This window comes from Cucurbita pepo, chromosome LG05, assembly GCF_002806865.2.
Source record: "Cucurbita pepo subsp. pepo cultivar mu-cu-16 chromosome LG05, ASM280686v2, whole genome shotgun sequence".
In the NCBI taxonomy this organism is placed as follows: Eukaryota; Viridiplantae; Streptophyta; class Magnoliopsida; order Cucurbitales; family Cucurbitaceae; genus Cucurbita; species Cucurbita pepo.
The window spans coordinates 1,127,244-1,151,900 of record NC_036642.1 but is presented as its reverse complement, the minus strand read 5'-3'; the positions used below and the strand labels follow the sequence as shown (position 1 = coordinate 1,151,900).

The following is a 24,657-nucleotide window of genomic DNA, read 5'->3' as shown; positions in this document are numbered from 1 at the left end:
TTGGGTAATTCAAAATCTCTCTGCCTCTCTNTATAATGCTTTTGTTTCCCAATCTCTTATCTATGTCTAAACTTTCTTCATTGTTTGGGTAATTCAAAATCTCTCTGCCTCTCTCCTCTGTTATAAAAAAGAAAGTAAATGAAGGGAGAGAGAGAGAGAGATGCGATTGAAACGAATGAGTCCAAGAGGGGAGAGAGAGGGCGCCCTGTTGTTGGCCTTATTATTCTGCTCCTCCTCCTTTTTTTTGCTTCCCTCTCCTTCTCTTCCTCTCTTCTCGTGGGGTTGGAATCGGTGCTGGCTTTTCTCCAGGATCACTCTCTTTCATCTTTGAAAAAATCCCTCCTTTTTTATTTTTATTTTTATTTTTATTTTCCTTTCTTAATTTCCCCAACTGATTTTCATCTTTATTTTTCTCCCTATTTTTCCTCCCTAAAATCCATGGATTATCAACAAGTAATTCCAAAAATAAAGTGGTTNTTTTTCCTCCCTAAAATCCATGGATTATCAACAAGTAATTCCAAAAATAAAGTGGTTGATGGGCGTGCAGCTCTGCTTCTGTACCCATCTCCACGTCTTGTGTTGGAGTTGTTCGCAAATGGCCCATACCTTCTCTCTCTCTCCCCCCCTCTCCCTCTCGTGGGACAATGGCTTCGCTAACTGTGCCAACCATCAACTCTAATTTTTCCATTCTTTTTTTACTTCAGAAATTACCATTTATTCTTATTATATTATATGAATTAAATTAACATTTACTGTTATGAAATTAACGCACTATTTATGGGATTTTATAGTTAATTTATTTTCCTTTCCAAGCTATAATCTAAAAACAGATAGCTGTGTTCGATTAGGATTTCTTGTCTATGATTGTGACTGAAATAAAATAAATTTCAACAACCTACCTTCATCGTCATCCTCTAAAATAAGAAACAAAATGCAACAAAATTTGAATTTTTCTCACTTCACCTTCAATTTAGCATATACAATTTCTTCTCTTCTAAGCATTACCTAATTATATTATCAAATATTTATTGGGTATAGTTTTAAATACCTTTCTCTAAATAATTATCCATAATTTTAAGTTTAGAGTCTTTTTATCATAGCTGGTTAAAACATAGAAAAAATCCGGTTGGGAGTTTCAAACCTAACTTGAATCGACGAAAAAAGAGGGACTAAAAAATAAATAATAAGGAAAAGAAGGGCGAAAAAGAAAAGAAAGAGTAGTGAAAAAACAAGTGCTTAGAAATGGGCATCAAGCATTTTTGTCTTTGGTTAGACCCCACAAAAATGGCTGTTTCTTGGTCTCATTAAATTTGCTTTAAGACAGCCTTTCCTTTTCACTCTATTCTCTATGAGTTGTAATAATGCCTTTGCTTCATATTTTGTATTGTCTTTCTTAAATGGTTGAACATAGAATGAGAGAGCCTTCTTTGTTTGCTTCTCCCTTTACTTTCCCCCCCTTCCTTACCCATAAATTATAACACTTTCTCTCTCTATATGTATATATATATATATATATATTTTCTTCTTCCATCATACACTAAATCAATCCTATATTATTCTCTTCTTACTATTCCCTTAAAGCCAAATATTCCGTCCATATCCCCTCCCGAAACTTCTTCTCGACCGTTTATACTCTATTCCGTTTCGATTTCTGTCTCTACTTTATGCCTTCTACTTTTAAATCTTCTCCACATTTTCTTTTTTAAATTTCGTTTTCTAACTATACCCAATTCATATATGAACTTAATTCAACATTCACGTCGCCTTTCATTATGATCTTTGATAAAACAAATTGTAATTCATATAAATTATAGGGACTAAATTTTAATTAAGAAATAATAAGGGTGTTAGGAAAAAAAAAAAAAAAAACTAGTGGGAAACAAACATCTGAAATTGTCAGAATATTATTTATGTTTGCAGGCTATAATCTTGCTTTTCTCTCCCTTAATCCGGTTTTAAAATCCATTAATTATTTATGTATATTTGACCAAATGGTGTCTATAATTTTAAATATGGTCCACATTTTCAATGCATTATTGAGAATCTATTGAAACCCACACACCCTTTCAATCACTATTCATATTATATTTAAAAAAATAAAAAAATAAATAATTTCTATATTAAAAAATATATAATTTTACTTTTAGTGCAAGAGATGCTAATCCGCTAATTAAGCATCTTAATTAATCTTTATAGCCAAATATATCAAAAAGTTAGGGGAGAATAATGGGTGCAACAAATTAAACAAAAAATATTTTTTTTTTAGATAAAACAAAATTATATTAAATATATATATAAAAGATGCATTAATTGACTAAAATAAAGCCCAACTTTAATATGTTATGTATTTATAAATGGTGGATTTTAATTAGCTCGTAATGCAACACCTTTTTTTGGGTCAAAAATTACCTTTTTTCTTCTTTTTTGTTCCTGTGCCAAAAATATAGGTCCCATTAATTTCAGATATTAACCAAATCCCCCCCTGCCATGCTGTGATTCTTCCAAACAATGCCTTTGTGAGTGGGTCACAAATGCAAATATAATAAATATTTGGGGTGTGAATAAATATGCAGGATTAATGGGACAGAGTGGATTAACATGTTGATTAATGCTAAACGGCACTCATTCAATATATACACATAGAATCACCCAAGCACCTTTGACCTAATCTATACACACATTGCCCAATGTGATTTTTTTTTTTTTAACCTTATTAAAATTATTAAAAATTTACTAAATAATTTTTTTAAGGTTAAAACTCACAATTGGTAAAAATAAAAATAATGTAGTCCAAAAGAAAGAGCCAAAAATTGGATCTGAAAATTAAACTCACATGATTCAAAGCATTAAAAGACACATGGAAATGGAATATCATTGAAAACAAGAAAGTTTTAATTTATTTATTTATTTTATTTTTTTGAGAAATGAAGCATTGTATGTAAGGAAGTTGGGATGTATTTATGACGTGTCAGAACAAAGGAGCCACACTCCTGTTGGTGGTTTCTGATGGTGAATTTCTTTTTTCTTTTTTTCATTTGCAANTAAAAAAAAAAAAAAAAAAAAAAAGTAACATAAAAGTGTGGGTGTAGTGTTGTTTTGGTATTTGGTTCTGAAATAACAATCAAAGCTCTCTAACCTATTCACTGTGGGCCACACTCCCTCGTCCCAAACTCACCCTGGGCCCCACCTCCCACCCTTCTCCTAATTATCTTCTTAATTATATCAAAATATAATAATTAATATTTTAAAAAAATGAAGCTGTTTAATTAAGCTATTATTTTCTGGANATTATCTTCTTAATTATATCAAAATATAATAATTAATATTTTTAAAAAATGAAGCTGTTTAATTAAGCTATTATTTTCTGGAAATATTCAATTTAGATAATATTACGTAATTGAAATTAAGAGGAAATTCCAGAACAGGACAATTTCCCTTTTTCTTTTGTTTTTTATTCAAATAAAGAGAAAAACGACAGTTAGAATGTTGTTTCTGTAATTATTGAAATATATTATTATTATTATTATTTATTATTAATAATATATATGGAACCATTTTTCATATCCATTATATTAGGTAGTTGTTAAAAAATTAGTAATTCTGTATATTTTCGGTATAAATTATGGTATTTTTCATTCAAAGCCGACAGAGATTTCTAATGTTTTTTTTATATATATAAAAAAAAAAGTATTGTTTATTACTTTAAATTATTTTTATTAATAATTGAAGGCATTAAGCTGATCATATATTATATAGTTTTAAAAATTTAGTGAAATGTTATAAATCATTTTCGGTACCATATTAATAAATATCAAATTAAAAGCATAAATTGTAATATATGAAAATGGCTGTAGCTTTATTGAAATGCATATGAGCAAAAGAACACTAAATGAATATATACACAGAATCAGTGGTCCCCTGATCCAACGGATCACAGCGCAGGTTTCACATCAGTAATAATAGTACTGCACCCATCACATCATATACTCTTTTTTTTTTTTTTTCTTTTTTAATAATTTGCATGGGTTTCAAAATTAAAATCGAGAACCCTCTCTCATTTTGCTGCCTAATCTTTCATTAATTTCCTTAATTTATGGCACTAAACTATAATTAATGTAACTCTGTTGGCCCATTCCTTTAATTTGTTAAATTTTCTTATCACCCTTTGCTTTGTTTCGTGTACTCTTCCAAATCAAGGCTTTTGTTCGTGTTCTTCACTTTAATCATTGCTACAAACTATTCATTTAACTTGACCTCTTCTATGTGTAAATTTAAGGTTTAATTTGCAAGCTTAGCTTCCACGCTCACTATTCTTTATAAACGTGTGGAAACCTCTTCTTAGTAGACGTGTGTTAAAACTGTGAGGCTGAAGTGATACGTAACGAGCAAAAACGGATAATATCTACTAGCGGTGGACTTGATTTGTTACAAATAATATCAAAGCTAGACATTGAGTTGTATGCTAGCGAGAACGCTAGACCCTAAGAGGGGTGGATTATGAGATCCCATGTTGATTGGAGAGGGAAACGAAATATTTATTAAAAGGGTGTTGAAACCTCTCCCTAATAGACTCATTTTAAATTTGTGAACGCTGAGTGCAATAATATGTATTAGTGGTAGACTTAGGCTGTTATCGTATATTTGAATACCTAAATTTGTGGGTACGGGAAGTCATAATGAAAAAGAAGAAAGACTTAGCTTGGATTACAAGCCCAAATGGAACAAAGGTTATCTAATTGCTTCAATTTCTTGACCAATAAAGAGCCAAACATAAGCCACTCATTGTAATTTTGGTACCATCAAGCCTTTTCTTGTCTTCAAATTTTGATGTGTTTGTTTGACAACTTGTGATGTTGAAAAGGGTTTTGCTCTATAATGCATACCAATTGGGTTGGCATTTCTTCTGTCACAGAATGTGTCAATGGTACCGTTTGTTGACTTTGAAATCTTAGCCATTCCAACCTGTAAGAGCTTTTATTTCGTTTTCAAATCGAATTCTGGCATTTGTTCATACCATTATCAATAGTCAAAATTCTTTTGAACAATCGAGATTAAGAAATGAAGTGATATATTATTTGTTGTAACAGGATGATAGAAATTTTAAAAGAAATTCGTATTCCTTTTTGGATCGTAATAGTTACCTAATTTAATTTTGTACCATTGACACAAATGTGTAAAGGGATAGGGCACCCACTAACTTTGTTGAGCACCCCATTGATTCCTCTACAAATCTTTGTATATTGGAGCACTTTCCTTCGAGTTTCAAGAAAGTTTTAATTTCTTTTTATGAAATTAAGCTAAATATTTCTATTTCTAATCCCTCTTTTTGTACCCATTCTTTTATTAGGTTATTCTTGTTTTTAAAACCCAACAATTAGGTCCTTAATTTAATCATTTTGATTCAAACTAAATTTATGTATCAAATATAGGTAAGAGGAGGAATTAATTTTTCTTTTTTTCTACTGGATGTAAACTCGATCTGTTTTAAGATTTTAAGGTTGACAGGAATATGTAACGAGCTAAATAGACAATATGGATTTGGACTGTTACAAATGGTATCGGAGCCAGACACCGGACATTGTGCTAATGAGGATGCTAAGTTCTAAGCGAAGTGAATTGTGATATTCCACATCGATTGGAGATGGAAATAAAACATTCATTCCTCTCCTAATAGGCTCGTTTTAAAACTTTTAAGAGAGTTTCAGAATGAAAAGGTTAAAAGAGGACCCTACGTACTATTTATTATTAATTATTAATTTGCTCCTCATATATGACCGTGAATGAATAATACTCCTCATGTTCCCTTTAAAGTAAAGAAAAAAAAATTAAAAAATAAAGCAAACAATAATAAAATAATGTGGAAGAGTGCATAATTTGGTTGGTTTTGATAAAATGGAATTAATAATGACGAAAATAGGATCATGATGTGCTTCAATTTCTCCAATCTTTTTTTAACTCTTACCATAGGAGATTCTCTCCCTCTCTCGGTACAATGTGACATTTTCCAAGTGGGACGTTAAAGTTTTATTCCTTTTATAATTTTATATTTTATTTCTTATTTAACAATTATTTCCTATTTAAATCATTCTCATCCACCATAACTCAGAGTTATGTTCAGATACAATTACTTATCATTCAATTAAAGATATAAATTTAAAATTAATTTCTCGATCAAATAAAAAAAATTAGTATTAGTAATAATTTTATTTAGTTTATAATCTTTAACTAGATTTAAAAAAAAATTGTAAAAAAATTAGGAAAGGGCATGGCCGTAATTTCGAAATTTTGATTATTATTATTCTTTTTGTAAGTACTTAAATTAAACCGAAGCCAGTTATAATTAAAGGAAAAAATGTAGATTGCAAAAAATATAAATTAAAAAAGAAAAGGGTTAATAATATATATATATATTTTTTTTTAAGGAAAGAAAGGCGAGGGCATTTTCGTCGATAATATTCACGCGTCAGAACAGACACGTGCAAAACCAAACACGCCCTAACCTCTCTCTCTCACACGGCCTGTACGAATCGAAGTCCAACTAAGCAACTTAAAAAAATAAAAAATAAATAATAACAAGTAATTCTTATTTGAATGTTAAGGACAACTAGATATTGTCTTTTTTTGGTTTTTACGTAGGACCTTCCAATAAAAATTAAAAGAGAACAATATCTACTGACGATGATCTGGGTGGTCGTTACTTTAAATCTAATATAATGTCTTTGTCTTAGTAACTCTATGTTTTGGAGTACCTAACATGAACACCGCCCCCTTCCCAACACAAATTATTAATAATAATAACAAATCAAAAGAAAATTAAAAATAATATTAAATACATTTAAAATTAAAATTGAATTAATTTTGATTAATGAGTTGGGATGTTGTAAGAGAGGATGAGGGCATCACATGCATCTCTTGAATCGGAAAATAAATAAATAAATAAAAGCATGAAGGAAAAAGAAAGAGAGAAGGACTGCAAAGGAAGCTCCTCTTCAATGCAACATTTACAATATATATATATATATATATATATATATACTTTTTACATGAATTGTAATGAATGATCTGTCAGCATTTTTCTTTTCTTTGCCTTCACGTTGTCTTGTCTTCCTTTCATCCTTCCCTTCTACAAAATTCTCATATAGAATAGATTTGAGTCTCCCATTTTAAAGAAAATATATGAAAAATGCACATATAATTACCGTTGTACGTTCACTTTTGCAATCGTTCGTACATTTATAACTTAAAATGATAAAAAATAACTTACTCTAAACAAATATGAAATTGTGAGCTTGAATTTACTGTCGTATCTTTTTTTAATTATATACGAAGAATAATTTAACGTTTTTTCATTCAATATAAAATGGAACAAATTAATCTTTAATGTTCTCAATTACTAATTTTTATTTTCAAATTTGGTTCCTTTTGGAATTTTCAAAAAAAAATATATATATATATAAATAAAAATGTAGTATTTAAAAAAAGTAAAATAAAAAGATGAGAGTTGGTGGAATCATATTCATGCGGTGGCTCCCCCAACCCTCTCACTCGCATTCACGAGCCTTTCGTCAAACACCATCTCAATAAACCTACCATCATGACTCACCACCCACCTTTTCCTTAGGGTTTACTGTTTTTTTTTTATATATATATTTATTTACATTTTCAATTATATTTATGACCCGACACCATGTATTTATTAAATTAAAAAAAAAAAAAAGTTGAGTTGACACGATATCATAAAAGTTGAGTCTATCTTACAAGTAACCTATGATATATTTTCCCATATTCATTATGGTTTTTAAATTTCTCAACAAAATAGGTTCAGAAATGTAAATATCACAACAAAATGCTATATTTATTTATTTATTTATTGAGAAATTAAGAGTTTTTGGGTACAAAACTAATTTATGGCCCAAATTTATTGTCTGAGAGGCTCTGTCAATATGGACCTAAGTTCCAAAAACAGCCCATCTCCAAGCTTCGTCAAAGTCAAACGTCATTTTTTTTGTTATTTAAATTATTTTGTATATATATTATAATTCAACTAATTAAAATATATATTATTAATTAATGAGTTAAAAAGATGTATAAACTAAAAAAACGCATTATATTTATTAGGTAAGATATTTTAGGTTGATATTAACTTTAGATTATCTTTTATTTAAACCCTTTTAATGCTATTTACTCAATAATGACTATTATTGAAAGTTAAAGAGGATTAAATAACACTTTATAAAGTTAAAAACGTAAAGCTAAAATGAAATTAAAGTTAAGACCAATTATAAATATTTTGTTTTTAATTTATATTTAATTTTAGAAAATCCTAACAAATTGTTTCTTTTAAATCAGATTTTAAAATTAAATATTACAATAATAACTAAGAAATTTGAATTATATTTAAATAAATATAAATTAAACTTAGAGATATCAAATTTTGACCCCAAAAAATGCAAACATGGTATGAAAAAGTATTTATTTCTTTTTAACTTTTTTTCTTTCCTTTTTTTAATTATTTATTTTTTAATTTTGGGAAAAGCAATTGTGAGCCATATCTTTAGCTTTACTTTAGAGAGAATCACACTCGATTAGCAGCATTTAATTAAAGTTTTAAAAAATAACTTGCATGGGGATGATGCCTAATGCATATCTTAATTAATCAAACAGCAAAAAAGGCAAAAACAGACCTAACTCCATGCCAAATCATATGCTATATCTTCGATATATATCAAATATATATATAATCTCTCGATTTTTATAAATGTCTAAAAGAAGTACTTGAGCATTGGATTTTAATTTTTTTTTTTAGCAAATAGATATTTTTTAGATTAACCACTTATTAAACATAAGATTAAAAGTTTAATAATTTAATATTTACATTTAAATTTGAAAATTTGTGTAGAGAGGGGTGGGATAGATTGTGGTGTTATAATATTGGGGGAATCCAAAGGAGGTGTATTTGGATGATGAATTGTTGGAAGACTAAATGCAGAGAATTGGTTGTTTTTATAATGAATTCAATGAAGAGATTTGCATCAATATTTGCAATGACTCAGCCAGAAATGTGGCATTCGCCTCCCCCACATGGACCTCACTGTTTCCTTGCTTTCTTCAACATTTAGGACAAGTCATGGATTTGGTTCACCATTTTTGAACCTCATCATATTTAAATACCTCCAAATACATGTGAACACAATAATTATTAAAAATAATAATAATAATAATAAATAAATAAATATATATATATTATATAATATGTTTAGGTAAAATGATTCAAAAAAAGACCATTTAATTCAAAACATTCATGATGATGACGTGTAAAGTTCCATTGCTGTGCAAGAAGGCGCCTCTGTAATTGAAGAGGAAAGATTTGAGGGTTGTCCCACATCGGAAAGCGTGCTGGACAACTGCACCATCTGGCACTATAAAAAAACGCTTCCGGTTATTGTACAAATCATACCTTTCTCGGCCTTTTGGCTAAGATCAAGTGTAGTATCTGTTCTTATCAGTTTAATATCTGATACGTGGGCCATCGGCCCACATGATATTAAATTAATTTTTTATGGGGGAAGGCCCACTGCAATAGCTTGCTATTGGGGTCTTCGAGCGTCGCCCTTGCGTTGCACTACAGCATGGGCCAGGCGCACCCCTCCAAGCCCAGTTTAAATGCTTTTGTAACCTTATTTTTCAAATTGCTTTAGTGTCGATCAATAAAAGATTTAATTATTTACTAGTACAATATTCATTTTATTTTTGTTAGTGAGATTTGGAATATTAGCTCAATTAAAATCCAACAGAGATTTTTAAAAAATTGTGAATACTTCCGACACTCAAATTCTAACCTTTAACCTCTTACAAGTAAATGACATGCAAGAAAATTCCTTTCATGCAACATAGTATTATACAATAAATTTTAAAATATGATGGGCAAGTATTGTGTTTTTATACGCAAATGAGGCCACTAAATGTGAAATTAATATGTTCTTATCGCGTGGGAGTGCAATTTTTATGTTCATTCATACTTGAGTTTTCTAAAGTACACTCATTTTTACTTATAATTACTTTTATTCTGGAGTCCTTTTCTTAAGGAATAATTGTTCCATATATTTCAAAAATTGCTTTTAACAAAAAGTGCTGCAGTTGCATATGCATGGTAGCTGGAAATATCAGCTAGAAGCACAATAGTGATAACCGATGAGTTGAGCACAGCTGTATTAAAATAGGGGTGAATGGAGAATGCAATGAATGAACTGCAGCAGTTTGCTTGGGAAGAGGAGAAAACTTTAGAGTTTAGAAGTCGTCCCACATCGGAAAGCGTGCTGGCAGCCTGCACCTTATGGCACTATAAAAGACGCCTTCCGCAATTTCACAAATCATACCTTTCTCGGCCTTTTGGCTAAGATCAAGTGTAGTATCTGTTCTTATCAGTTTAATATCTGATACGTGGGCCATCGGCCCACATGATATTAAATTAATTTCTTATGGGGGAAGGCCCATTACAGTAGCTTGCTACTGGGGTCTTCGAGCGTCGCCCTTGCGTTGCACTATAGCATAGGCCCGGCGCGCCCCTCCAATCCCAGTTTCAAATTTTGCTTTCCCTTACGCCCAATTTTTAGGTTGCGTAGATTAAGTATAGTACGTGTTAATTTAAACCTATGATTATTTCTCTCTTTATTGAAAGAGAAATATNCATTACAGTAGCTTGCTACTGGGGTCTTCGAGCGTCGCCCTTCCGTTGCACTATAGCGTGGGCCCGGCGCGCCCCTCCAATCCCAGTTTCAAATTTTGTTTTCCTTTACGCCCAATTTTTAGGTTGTGTAGATTAATTTTAGTACGTGTTTCTTTAAACCTATGATTATTTCTCTCTTTATTGAAAGAGAAATATATTCTAATCCCAGTTATTTTTATTTTTTTACCTGTTCATTCAAATAAAGTTCAATAGCTCGTGGGCTGCACTGCCATATAAAATGTATAATAGTGAACGACCTCACAACTTTGTTGTATGATACNCTGTTCATTCAAATAAAGTTCAATAGCTCGTGGGCTGCACTGGCATAAAATGTATAATAGTGAACGACCTCACAACTTTGTTGTATGATACGCACAAATTCTTCTAATTTATTCGAAGATTTAAGGACCCAAGCAAATAATCCTCATAAACCCTTGAAGAGATTACTGTTAGTGTTGCAAAATTTTACAGAATCTCTACTGGTTGAGTTAAGATGGGGGAAGAGTTTTGTCCATTGTGAATGGAAGCGAGGAGAAAAATAATATATTTCCTTTTTCTTAAAAAGGTACTAATTGCGTGGGCTAATGCACTATATTTACATTTATGCTGCTATCACGTAGGGGCCTTTGCACATCANAAAAGGTACTAATTGCGTGGGCTAATGCACTATATTTACATTATGCTGTGCTATCACGTAGGGCCCTTTGCACATCAATCTCAAAAACGGATTTACAAACTTGGACATTTACAATTCAAAACATCACACCTATCTCAGTCGATAATATGCTCCAATACGCTGCTAAGCAAACTCAGCAGCCCAAAAAGCATCTGGGTCGGGACAAAAAAGACTAATATCCTTGATTTCCAAATTGGCAATGTGCCCATCAACTAATTTTGCTTGTATTGATTTGAATAGCAGAAGGATTACGGGCAAGATCCACCACTTATCAATCTCCCTGTTGTCAAATAAATTCAAAAGCAGTTGAGTTTAGGGGGGAAAAAAAGTCATTTAAAAGATTTGACATCTTGTCTACTGGTCACACACTCCCAATTTCTGGTTTCATCATCCATTTCAGACGTGGCGGAAGGTAAAATATTAAAAAATGAGTTGAAAATCACCTTCTGTTGCTCCAGGTATTTGTCTCATCAGGTGGCTGGAATGTTGAAAATCCGTACAGGAAAGTGCCATAAATGAGGGCCACACCCTGTAATGACCAAAATGATGAAAATATGATTAGCGGAAGAAAAAAATTAAGTTCTAATCGTAGACAGCCTTTTAAAAAGGAGGAGAAGTAATTTTAACTATGACGAGCATCCTGAAGCATACCCTCCAAACAATATCAAGTTAATCGGGAAAATTGTGGTGATACTGCAGTCTAGAACAACTTACAATATTCGCAAAAGAGGTTGCATTCCACAGAGCATATATTCGAGAAAGTGATGCCTTTCTAGGCTCCTTGCTGAAAAGTGCATTCAAGCCAGCTGGGAAAGGAGAGAGTAGAGACAAGGGAAGAACAAGAAGAACAAGAAGAAAAGCAACCAATGAAATCCAATAGAACTGCAGCAGCATGAGAAGGGTAACAGAAATATCTGCTAGAAGCACAGTAGTGATAANCCAATAGAACTGCAGCAGCATGAGAAGGGTAACAGAAATATCCGCTAGAAGCACAGCAGTGATGAGCAGCTGCACAGTATCCTGAAAGATTTACGTCTCAAGAGTTAGAGGATTAAGCTATACAAGATTCCTCTGTTGTATANGAAAGATTTACGTCTCAAGAGTTAGAGGATTAAGCTATACAAAATTCCTCTGTTGTACATCTAAGAAATATATGGTGATATCAACTAACCAGATGTCCAATAGGTTTTGTGTTGCGTAATAAGAGAGAAAAAGGATAGAGAAAGTCCCATTTNATCTAAGAAATATATGGTGATATCAACTAACCAGATGTCCAATAGGTTTTGTGTTGCGTAATAAGAGAGAAAAAGGATAGAGAAAGACCCATTTATAATGCAAAAATCCCACGTTAGCCTTGTTTATAAGCCCTCCATTAACTACACCTGTAATCCTTTTTAGAGATAATGCTTGCCAACTCTGTTCAAACTGCACGAGAGATTCTGTTGCACTTGCAGCGTCTTTCCTATCATAATTTGATATACAATATAGTGAGAAGCCGAACTTTAAGTTGTTAAATTATGTTGAACATTCAAGTGCACCTTGACGGTTCATTAGTATGTTGGCTCAGCATATCCGATCTTTCTAACTGGTGAGGAGAATAACCACCAAGTGCTACAACCAACACACCAAGCTGATAGTAACCAGAAGCAGTACCTTGAAACCATCCAACCTCAATTTTAACGCCATGGAATTCGAGTTGGGGGTTTGCATGACTATTTATCCAATCTAGAACAGGAATCAAGGAGGAACAGATGGATCTATTCCTCACTATCCTCAATTGAGCATTCAGGCCAGCAACCAAGCGATTCCAAACAGTTGCTGGGACGTGCTAGAAACGCAGAAGAGTTTCTCTGGGGTCAGAGTCCGTTTAGTTAATATTAATAAAAACGCATACTGAAGCAGACAATATCTACCTGTCCAATGAGATTGGTCAACAAGGCATCACTGTGAAGATTATAAGGAGTCATATAGCTTCCATCCCCACCAAAAATGATGCACATTGGATATCTCTTTTCAATAATTGAAACTATATCTAAACGCTTCTCATCACCACCAAGAAAAAAATCAATAAAGGCAACCATTAAATCAGGTGTTGCTCCAACCTGCATCAGTTTCAATTGTGTTCGGGCTAACATCAAATTCACGTGACTTCATAAAATCATGCACGAGAACCATCGGAAATATTAGTTTTTATATATTAAAGTCATACCTTCATTCCTTTGTATAAGGCACGAGATCTGCAGGAGCGCAGACATGAATGGTCATATTCAGACTTGACATAGTCCTGAAGGCGGTGGATTTTATGCCTACGTCGCCATTGTTTCCACGTCCATGCGCAAGGATATGCAAGAATTGAGAGTATGCTATGCACTGATCCTTCCCACCAATCATATGCAGCCACCGAATTTATATCATCGATGAATCTATTAAAAGCATCTTCGTACCTAAGCATATTGTAAGGAAGATGAATTAAACATCATTGAAAATAAATAGTTCAAACACTTCTACTATAGACAAGCTTATCAAATTACAGTTTTCTTACACAATTTCTATAACTGCATTGGGAGGAGAGTAAGGAAGATGCCATGGCTCTCTGAACGTATTGGGACCCATAAAATACATTCTGTAAACATGACTTTGAGCTTCATCAGCTCTAGTTCCACGTACCTGTTTACAAACAAAAAATACACCTGAATAAAACGTCATAACTGCAACGACAGGACTGTATGGAAATCCACAGTTATAGTAATTGGTACCTCGGATAAGGACAGAAGATGTGGGAAATGATGATGACCGTGGGGTTCAATCGAATCAGCATCACGATATGAACCATATCCAACGAATTTAACTCTCAGTGTACTCAACAGAAGAGCTAAAAGAATCAACAAGCATGACAATATAACGGAAAAGGGCAAGGGACCCCCAAAAGTATACATCAGCTCCTCAAGAGGTGTAAAACAATTTGGCATCCTATATTTGTCAGATATGCATTTATATGGACAAAATGGATTATCAACGCCTCCTGTCACAAGAGTGGACGCCTTAGCAAGAAGAAGATTTGAAACCATTCTAAGGAAGAAATAAAGCTAAAACAATAGCTTCAATGACCAATTATCGTATTACCTCGTGTATATATAAAATTTGCACGATTGGGCAGAAGGTCAAGAGAACAAGGAAGGCAAAGATTTGCATCAGACCCATTAACATCTTTATAAGTGCCAACAGGGCATTCCTGTAAACAAAGCCAAAAAACAATCCGATGTTACAATACGCTACATAAAAGATTCATTCTCGATTAAATGGTGATGCCAAAGTAAATATATCAGCCAACACAACTTTACATGTGCCAGTAGACAATCTAAGAACTTCACCGGCTAAACTTATCTTCTAATTTAGAACACATGCATGGATGCTACGCTTAAGCATGGAAGCACCATGTGCGTCCAGAAAAGCATGATAAGAAAATTTCTAGATGGTGAAAACGGTGGCATGCCCACATGTATTCTAAGATTTATGTTATCGTGAGGTGATACCAAATCCAATTGAACGTACTTCGCAAAATGTACCGTAGAGGCCCTTCGGGCATTCTTTTCCGGTAATTGTGCCTTTTCCACCATAACTACCACCTCTGTTGCTAGCACCTCCACTGTAAGACATCAGACGAAGTACATTATCATAGTATCACAAACTTCAAAAACGAATTGAAAAAACAGTTAGAATTAAAGGTTTACGTTGTTTATCTCTGGAAAGTAAATGAACAATAATTTTATATTGTTCCTTGCAATCCTATCATATAGTTAAGAAATTATTTTGCAATTTTTGTTCTCTCTTATCTCCCTTATCATTTTGTTTAGAGCTTAGAGTTAGAAGTCCCGTACCTAATATTAATGGAGCCACTTATACTTGCAACAGGTGTATATTCATCCCCAGCATGTATATTGGACCAGTGAAAATGTACCCTCCCACCCCCACCTCCACCTCCACCTAGAGAACCACCATTGCCGCCAATAACAGTAATTGATGAATTCTTGAAAAGCTCAAGTTCCTGAAGGAACAGAAGAATAGTTCCACCTGAACCTCCTCCACGTCCACCAATCATGCTACTATTATGATTTCTCGTTACTTTAATAAAGCTTTGTCCATCAGCCGTTAAAGATCCATAAACTTCAAGAGTTAACAAAGGCCACGGGATGGATCCCATCACTTACAGAAAACAGCATATGCATTTGCAAGGCAAGAGAACAAGTTTAGAGACTAAGCAAGCAAACTGNTAACCATCATCACATTTCTTAATTTCTAAATCCAGAAAACAATCAGCTTCACCTAATCTTTTCATTTCAAAACGAACCGACAAGGCATCTTGAAGACTACTAATTTCAACACTATCATCACCAGTAATAATCATGTCATCAACATAAAATAACAACAAGGTGCATCCAGTTGTTGTTTTCTTAACAAATAAGCTCGGATCAGCACATGAAGACTTAAAACCACAAAAATTAAGATATTGAGCAATCTTACCAAACCAAGCACAAGGAGTTTGTTTGAGTCCGTATAATGTCTTCTTAAGTCTGCACACGTAATCAGGATATTCCTTAGAGTTAAATCCTTGTGGCTGCTTCATAAAAATATCACGATCCAACTCTCCGTAAAGGAAAGCATTTTTCACATCAAGCTGCCATAATTTTCAGCCTTTACTAGCAGCTTAAGAGATGATTGTCCGTAATGTTACCATCCTTGCAACCGGACTAAAAGTCTCATCATAGTCTCGACCATATTGCTGAGAGAACCCACGAGCAACAAGGCGAGCTTTGTGTCTATCAATTCTACCATTAGCTTTTTTTTTTTTCACCTTGTAAACTCACTTACGAGTAATTAAATCGGTATCATGAGGCTTTGGTACAAGCTCCCAGGTGTCATTTTTTCGGAGTGCTCAAATTTCTTCCGTCATTGCCTTTTGCCATTCGAAAATTCCTTTAGCTTCACTGTACAACCTCGAATCATTTTCACTTGTATCTCTCATAAAAAAGCANGTTTTTTTTTTTTTTTTTTTTGGTTAATGAATGTAACATTTTAGAACAAAAGAAGAAACATTTGTTTTTTTAGGAAACAGATTTTCATTTGATAGAATGAAAATAACCAAAAAAAAAAAAAAAACAGTTATAAGAACAGTTTTGTGTATGATGTACCTAATTACCTAATTCTGATGCAGTAATCCAGCCGTTGCTGTTGACAATAACAGTTCTTGCCCGGTGGATTTGAATAATACTTCCCTTGATAATTCCATTAACAACAAGATCCTCAACACGACAAATCTAAAAAAGGTAAAAGGAAACCATTTAGATTGATCTATGATAAATTGCAAAGCTGCAATCACCACATTAACACTTCTTGGTATAATGGAATAAAGAACCAATTTGGAAACAAGAATAAAAATTACAGAACAATTGAACAAACACGAATATAAGTTGGGAGCATTATATCAACAAGATCCTCCATCAAATGAAATCTATCTCTTACTTGAAGTGAAAAGGATAGTGTATAATTGAAATGACAATCATCTGGTGGAGTCATTAAATCCAGAGGGCACGTCTCACTGTCACACAGTGCTTTTGTTACCCTACAAATAGAAACTTAAGTTTTCTAAGGATTTCAATACTCCAATGCTGAATGATTAACAAGTGTAGCCAAAAGGCATAACATATAACATACTCACAGGCTTCTACTGGCATCATTATCATCCAATGGAGCTTGAAGCAAAGAGCCGATTCCAACCTGTTATTGCCAATAGTCATAAATAGAAGTACCAATGGTTTCATTTAGTCTTTTCCTTTTTTGGAAGGGTGAAGGGGTAGGGATGAAAATGGTAGTCACTATGTAAAATGAAGAAGATAAATTTGTAACTGTCATTTTATTTCTGGTTTTTCCTAGCTCCATAGTGGGGTTTGCATCTTGTCGAGCATTAGTTCTTTTCATTTCTTGTAAAAAAAACAATTAAAAAGCTCTGGAAAATAGAACATAACAAGAACTCTATATTATGATGATGACTTGCAGTCATGTTATAAAACAGAAATAAGACATATATATATTAGCTTTCGTTAAGATAGAAAAATGCTTAGAAGCCCTACAAAATAGATCATAACAAAAACTCAAAGATGTGACAAACACTTACAGTTATGTTATAAAATAGCGACAAGGAGAGTCGCTGCCCTTTGATTGTGTCACCTTGACCAGTAAGATGCAATAGCCCTTGGCCATACATACCCAAGTTTGAATTTGAGCTAATGCTTGAGTTTTGCTGTAACATTTAAGGTATCACAGCCAGCTTAGATATTATAAGATGTCCAAAGGAACACAAATGTAAAAATAAATAACTTTTTTTATAAAAAAAGTTAATCCTAGTCTAGTCTAGTTGGCAGAAGGGGTTTAANAGGAACACAAATGTAAAAATAAATAACTTTTTTTATAAAAAAGTTAATCCTAGTCTAGTCTAGTTGGCAGAAGGGATTTAATGGATAATANGTTGGCAGAAGGGGTTTAACCTTTAAAACAACCAGATTCCTGACTTCAAAAACTGAAGCAGTAACGAACGTATTCCTCCCTCCGTCTACCAGGATTTTAGAGTTCCACATCAGCAGCATCTTAACAGAAACTCTGAGAGCGCCAAAAACCTTCAGTCAAAGAGAATTTTAGTCACTTTGGAAACAAAAAAATATGGAATGTCATTCAAACTACATTAGGAGACTCTGATACAATAGGTAGAAACAAGTATGTAGAGCGCGTTTAGAATTCAAAAGGTTAGTGTCTAAGTGAAGCAAGCACGTGTTGGAATTTAACCAAAAGATAAATTATTAAGGGTGAGCATAATCTGTTAATCCCTCAATTCTCTTCCAAAGTCATTAGATCCATCGAAAATTTTGTGAGAAGCTTCTTTTGGAAAGGATGCTTCAAGAAACCGTGGGTGTTAGTTTCGAGAATGGGGTGGCTGTTGAAGCTTTAATTCTGTATTGGAAATGCATAAAGCTTCTTTGCCTCTTGTTATGCCTTTGGAAGCCTACGAATATTGATGACCCTTCACCTTCATGCATTAATGTAAAGGAATTAAATTTGGCTATTAATGAGGAATGTCATGTATCTGCTTTTGCTATTATGAAGGTTCCTTCATCTTCAGTAAATTAAATTTCTGAAATAGTTGGCCTTTTGTATGGTAAGCATTTATGTGAAATTATAAATAAAATAATTAAAAGAAAAAAACAAACAAACAAACACGAACACAAACCCAGAAAAAGAATCCCTATTTAGAAACATAAAAAAAATCTAGACTCTGGGTATACANCGAACACAAACCCAGAAAAAGAATCCCTATTTAGAAACATAAGAAAATCTAGACTCTGGGTATAAANAAACCCAGAAAAAGAATCCCTATTTAGAAACATAAAAAAAATCTAGACTCTGGGTATACATAATGAACAAGTTTGATATAGAAAAATTTGAGTCAAACCGTTATGATGGAATCGCTCATCAAAAGTTCTTCAGCAACTAGTTCAAATTCTGATATTGGAAATTCGGAGAGTCCAAACACAATGCTGCCTCCACAGTATAAGGTAATTTGGCCTCTAACCTAGAACCATGGAGCCAAAAGATACAAGCAGTAATCACTTGATCGAAGAAATTAAATTCCAGGATAGGTTAAGCAACCCTGGACAAACAGAAATAGTTAAGACAAAATCCTATGCATGGCAGTAAGAAATGCAATGGTCGAAAACATCAAATAAAATTTAATTAAAAATTTGAACTTCAATAGCCAACTTAAGAATAGCACAGCTCATTAGGACATTATATCATCGACAAAAAAGATTAAAAGTTTGAATTCTCACTCCATAACGTNAAAAAAAAAAAAGAATGGAACTTAAATGACCAAAGTAAAAGTCAGAAACCTTCATACCTTCATAAATAACAGTCTANAAAAAAAAAAAAAAAAAAGAAAAGAATGGAACTTAAATGACCAAAGTAAAAGTCAGAAACCTTCATATCTTCATAAATAACAGTCAACAAGATGATAAGCTCATTACGCTGTTTGACGGAATATAAGTTAAGAACATGCAACATTTTTTTACCCACCAATAATTTTTGTCTTGCTTTGATAAGAAACCAACTTTCCATTAAAAAAAAAAGGAAATAATGAGCAAGGCTGCAACAAAAATAATAGAGAAGGCCAAGTTAAGAAACAGGAACCAGAACTTACATTTACAAGTCAGCTAAGAACCAAAATTGNAAAAAAAAAAAAAAAAAAAAAAACCATCCTGGCTCTAAACCATGCCCGGGGATATGCCAGATGAGGGAACTTTGAATCAGCTCTTAGAAGACAAGAGGAAACTTATCTAGTGGGTAGAGATGTCTACGGGTAGAGGATGGGGAAGCCTTCTCTATCCCGTCCTCATCTCCTATTTCACTCCCCATTCCTGCGAAATTTCTTGTTTATTTTCATTGGGATCGAAGTGGGAATTGGGGAACCCAGAGATTTTTTTTTCTTCATTTTTTTAACTTTTTTTTTTTTTTAAAAAAAAGAATTTGTTTCAAAGGATAATTTCCATTTTCTAATATAATTTCTATTAAAAAACGTAAAACTTTATAATATATTCAACAGCATTTCATAAGCAAAAGTGTAATATAAAGTTCAACATAATTTCTCGAAACTCAACTTTCAATATTGCAACATAATCTTCCACATATTTACTTATTTATTAACTAACTAACTAACTAACTNTTTCATAAGCAAAAGTGTAATATAAAGTTCAACATAATTTCTAGAAACTCAACTTTCAATATTGCAACATAATCTTCCACATATTTACTTATTTATTAACTAACTAACTAACTAAATAAATATATATAAAATAATATAAATATAAATAAGTTGGTTTTGTGCCTTACTTTTGATATACATGTGTGTATGTATATGTATATATTTATATTTATACATAAAAAGTGAGGCGAGGTGGGGCAGCGAGGGGATATAGATGCTAGGGTTTTCTCATAAGAATCTTAACCTTCCNATGTATATATTTATATTTATACATAAAAAGTGAGGCGAGGTGGGGCAGCGAGGGGATTTGGAAGGGGATATAGATGCTAGGGTTTTCTCATAGGAATCTTAACCTTTCAGAGAGGCAAAAACAGAAGCCTCAAGAGATAAGGGACGGTGGAGGTTTTGTTTCATCCTCCATTTAGAGATAAGGGAGGTGTCTTTGGAAGAGGTTTGATCATCAATTATACTTACAATGTAATGCCTAATTGCATATCCTTTCATCTTCTGTATGAAAGCTCGGACATTTTCTCAAAAGTTTTGTAAAAACCAAATGAAAGAGATTATAAAACTTTTTCTTGCATACATAANCGGACATTTTCTCAAAAGTTTTGTAAAAACCAAATGAAAGAGCTTATAAAACTTTTTCTTGCATACATGAACTCACAACATGCATTTCAGAAGTTTTTATTTAATAATTGATGAATAAACCTGCAATATATGCATTCATCGATTAATCAACAAAAATTATAAGTTATAACGGAGCAAAAAAGTGGAAGGAAGAAATATCACTCAATACCTGGACTCTTGTCCACAGCAATGGGACCAAAGCTTTTGCGTTATTCTCCACAAAAACATTTGACCATAGTGGAGTAGTTGAAAAGTCTAGCAAAGGGGTTTCAGTTTCTGTCGTGATATTGTCATTTCCAACTCTCAAACTTAGCAAATTAGCATTGAAGTAAGTGCCGGCTGCTCCAGCATTATCAGGACACCCAATACTTACACCGCCTGAAACAAGGATGGTGTAACATAGAGTTACCAATGTTATGATACAACGCCAGAAGCATTCAACACACTCAAACAAATAAACTTAATTATAATTATAATTATAGAATATTTCATCCATACGAAGTGCATACCATGTACAGTAACTTTAATATCTTCTTGAATGCCATAACTATCCAGAGAAATTCTTCCCCCACCACCTCCACCCCATCCCTTCCCACCAGCAGCTGATATAGTTCCACTTCCCTTTCTAGATATACAAAGAAAGCCGAATATAAGCAACAGATGAGACAACGAAAAGTTTATGATCTTTGTAAGATAGCCAATACTGAAACCAAAATGGATGTGAAGAAGACAACAAAAGCATCATTCATTCGTGAGACTTTTGCATCCTACAATGAGAGCTCTATTAAATAATAAAAAATACANGTGAGACTTTTGCATCCTACAATGAGAGCTCTATTAAATAATCAAAAATACTTCAAGANATACACTTCTCTTCATTTTTTCTCACAATCTAAAAGGGAGGAGACAAGGAACTACAGTCCTATTGGATCAAAAACAAATTTGGCTACAAACCTAGCAGTTGAGGAGCTGAAACATAGCACCCTAAGAACAAGAAATAGGTAACACTGAACTAACTAAATATGTAACGCTGAGCTAACTATACATTTTTTTACAAGAAATAATTTCTCATTGATATATGTTAATAAACTCTCGAAGGGAGTAAAAATAAAAGGAAAAAAAAAAAATACAAAATCAAGAACTTCGAAATGATTACAATCTTCTTCCTCGTGAACATTAATAAAGACTAAACAAACTTGAGGAACGATGCCTAGAGTCCCCAAAAGGCTGAAACTAATGTTGTTTTGAAATGGAAGAAATTTTGGACATACCTTCAATGCCTCTAAAAAACTGGAATAAATGCCGGATGAAAAAAGCCTTCTTCCAAGAAAGCCTTTCGAAATTCAAACCAGAAAAATAAATGATGACTTAAACAATCCAACATCTTGATGAGAAAGAACCATAAAAGACTCACAATTCTTCAACAAAAACCACATCAAAAAGAGACAAAAAAACATTATCAGCCTCTATCCTCAAAGATGGAAGAAGCAAAGGAAAGATCAAGTGCCGCAAAATGTTATCAATGATTAACCTTCCCACATCCGAAATCCCTGCAGAAATAACATCACTAATACAGTATAGGTTGTATCTTCAATTTTGTCTACAACAAAAAGAATTGTGGAGGATGAGAGCTCAGTGTGTGTGGTTCTATTCTTGAATCAATGGGGAGATTTCATGCATCTCGAAATCACAAGTTTCAATAAAAGAAGCGAATTTGGCAGGTATGAAAGATGGAGGAAGAGGATTTAGAATTTTATCACCATGATAGTCTTTGTCGTACTCATTCATTCAATAACATTGATCAATTTCACAATATGCTTAGTTATACTAACAAAGAAAAATCTATGAAAATTTTACAGAGTAGCTGAGAGGTCGGTCTTTCATCATTCGTTTAAGCCTAAAAAGNGAAGAGGATTTAGAATTTTATCACCATGATAGTCTTTGTCGTACTCATTCATTCAATAACATTGATCAATTTCACAATATGCTTAGTTATACTGACAAAGAAAAATCTATGAAAATTTTACAGAGTAGCTGAGAGGTCGGTCTTTCATCATTCGTTTAAGCCTAAAAGGCTAAATAGCAAAATACCAACACAATATTATCACAGATCATTCAATATACAAAAATTGTTACAAAATATCATTCCGAGTTTTCACAACATGACCAAATTACTTAAACACCGAACTTCATATTTTCAACGATATTCTTCTCTTAACAGTCAACTTCTGGATCCGGCTTGAATGAAGTACTACTCCACATAAAATGTATAAAATAAAATGGATAAGATACTTGTTCTTTGAGGGATGCATACATATCAATTTATTTGTAAAATATTTGAATATTTCATAATTGAATTTACAATTTCTTTACATTCAAAGGAATGGTCAATCATCTGACAGTTCTAAATTAAAATTGAATGACATCACTCATCGTCAGTAATGTTTTTGTTCAAATTTCACATTGTAAAGTTAGCAATAAATATGCAAAAATCGTATACGGGTTTCAAAGTAGGTTAACNAAAAAAAAAAAAAAAAAAAAAAAAAAAAAAAAAAAAAATCTCAGCGATCAAACTTAAATTATGTTAGCAAAAAGGTATGCATCATAACTTTAAGAGAAATCACTTGAAAAGTCTAGACCAATCCATAAGCACGAATTGTACTCACAACTTTACTGCATGCACAAAGATACTTCCACCAGATCCACCTCCACCTCTTGATCCTCCGTCTCCCCCTTCTGCAAGGATAGAACCATTTAAATATAATACATCCACTACGAGAAGTTTCACGCGTCCTCCACCAAGCCCTCCATATGGCTTTTCCTCTGATATCCCACCACCCTTGCTCCCGTAGCTCCAAGGATCAAACAATGTAGACCAAGCATAGACATCACCACCCCAGTTGCTTGTCTGATTACTTTTCAAACAGGAGGCCCCTCGGCCACCATGACCTCCACCAGATCCATCGTAACCAACTGGTGTGCCACTTGTTTGAGAAGGAGGTGCTCCACCAAGGGCAGTTGTATTTATGTATGAATTGTATTCCAGCGTCAGATTAGCTGCAGAAAAAACCACGGAGCCAGCAATAATAGCTGCGTGCTTACTGACTTTGATATTGCCAGACATGTTGAGAGTAATCGTACAACCTTCTATGGGGCAGAAAATCAGAACGTGTGGAAGTATCTCTAGGTTCCCCTTTCCAGATATGTAGAAATCAGAATCTAAAGACAAGTTTGTGTTTAACAGGCAGGTTGTGTTAAATGACCCAACACCACCCAGATCCTCACATGATACAAAATGATTCGAAGAGGAAAAATGTATTGGACTCATGTTCTGAGTGGCATTTCCTGTTACTAGCCGAAATTCATCCCGCCAATAGTTTGAAAAATCATTTCCTCTTTCATACTCGAATGAATTAAGGGAGAGAGCAGACATGTATAGACATCCCAAAAGAATATACCATCTGATGTGCCGGTGCAACAGGGAAGAACACATCACTGCCGAGTATTCAGTTCTTCTGGTGCACCAGGAAACTGTAATATCAATATCACATGACAATCAACAAAATAGCTATGGCATAACGTCCAAAGAGTACAACTTGCCAGTAGAATACATAGAGGTAAGTAATTGGTTTTTAAAGGAAAACATGACCAATATCCAACAAGAAATATAAGAATCACGTCTGCACGCTTATTTGGACATTCGGAAACAGTTTTCATGAATGCATCGAACCGGCACAAATGGGATCGGTTTCTTATTTCTTGATGATATGTGAACAGCCTGATAGGTTTAATTCTGAATCCTATTCAGTAACAGACATG

The 24,657-nt window shown here is 33.1% G+C and overlaps 1 protein-coding gene and 2 non-coding genes across 3 annotated transcripts; 2 read left to right on the top strand and 1 right to left on the bottom strand.

The window, feature by feature from the left end:
* Positions 1-9,453: 9,453 nt before the first annotated feature.
* Positions 9,454-9,649, top strand: LOC111796304. Its single transcript, XR_002815349.1, has one exon. It is a non-coding gene; the product is annotated as a U2 spliceosomal RNA (small nuclear RNA).
* Positions 9,650-10,372: 723 nt separating this feature from the next.
* LOC111796265 lies at positions 10,373-10,568 on the top strand. Its single transcript, XR_002815313.1, has one exon. It is a non-coding gene; the product is annotated as a U2 spliceosomal RNA (small nuclear RNA).
* A 795-nt stretch (positions 10,569-11,363) lies between these two features.
* LOC111794973 lies at positions 11,364-24,429 on the bottom strand. The gene is made up of 26 exons (XM_023677192.1): positions 23,505-24,429; positions 21,348-21,463; positions 21,008-21,216; positions 18,904-19,023; positions 17,945-18,073; positions 17,575-17,700; positions 17,119-17,177; positions 16,923-17,022; positions 16,600-16,717; positions 16,394-16,396; positions 16,336-16,356; positions 16,135-16,238; positions 15,671-16,077; positions 15,281-15,607; positions 14,955-15,048; positions 14,526-14,634; positions 14,159-14,424; positions 13,945-14,069; positions 13,612-13,846; positions 13,316-13,504; positions 12,941-13,230; positions 12,669-12,864; positions 12,383-12,422; positions 12,117-12,316; positions 11,846-11,931; positions 11,364-11,682 (listed from the first exon to the last, which is right to left on the bottom strand). Exons 1-26 carry the CDS (start codon positions 24,329-24,331, stop codon positions 11,526-11,528), a joined length of 4,653 nt encoding a protein of 1,550 aa, XP_023532960.1. The 5' UTR covers positions 24,332-24,429; the 3' UTR covers positions 11,364-11,525.
* Positions 24,430-24,657: the final 228 nt, after the last annotated feature.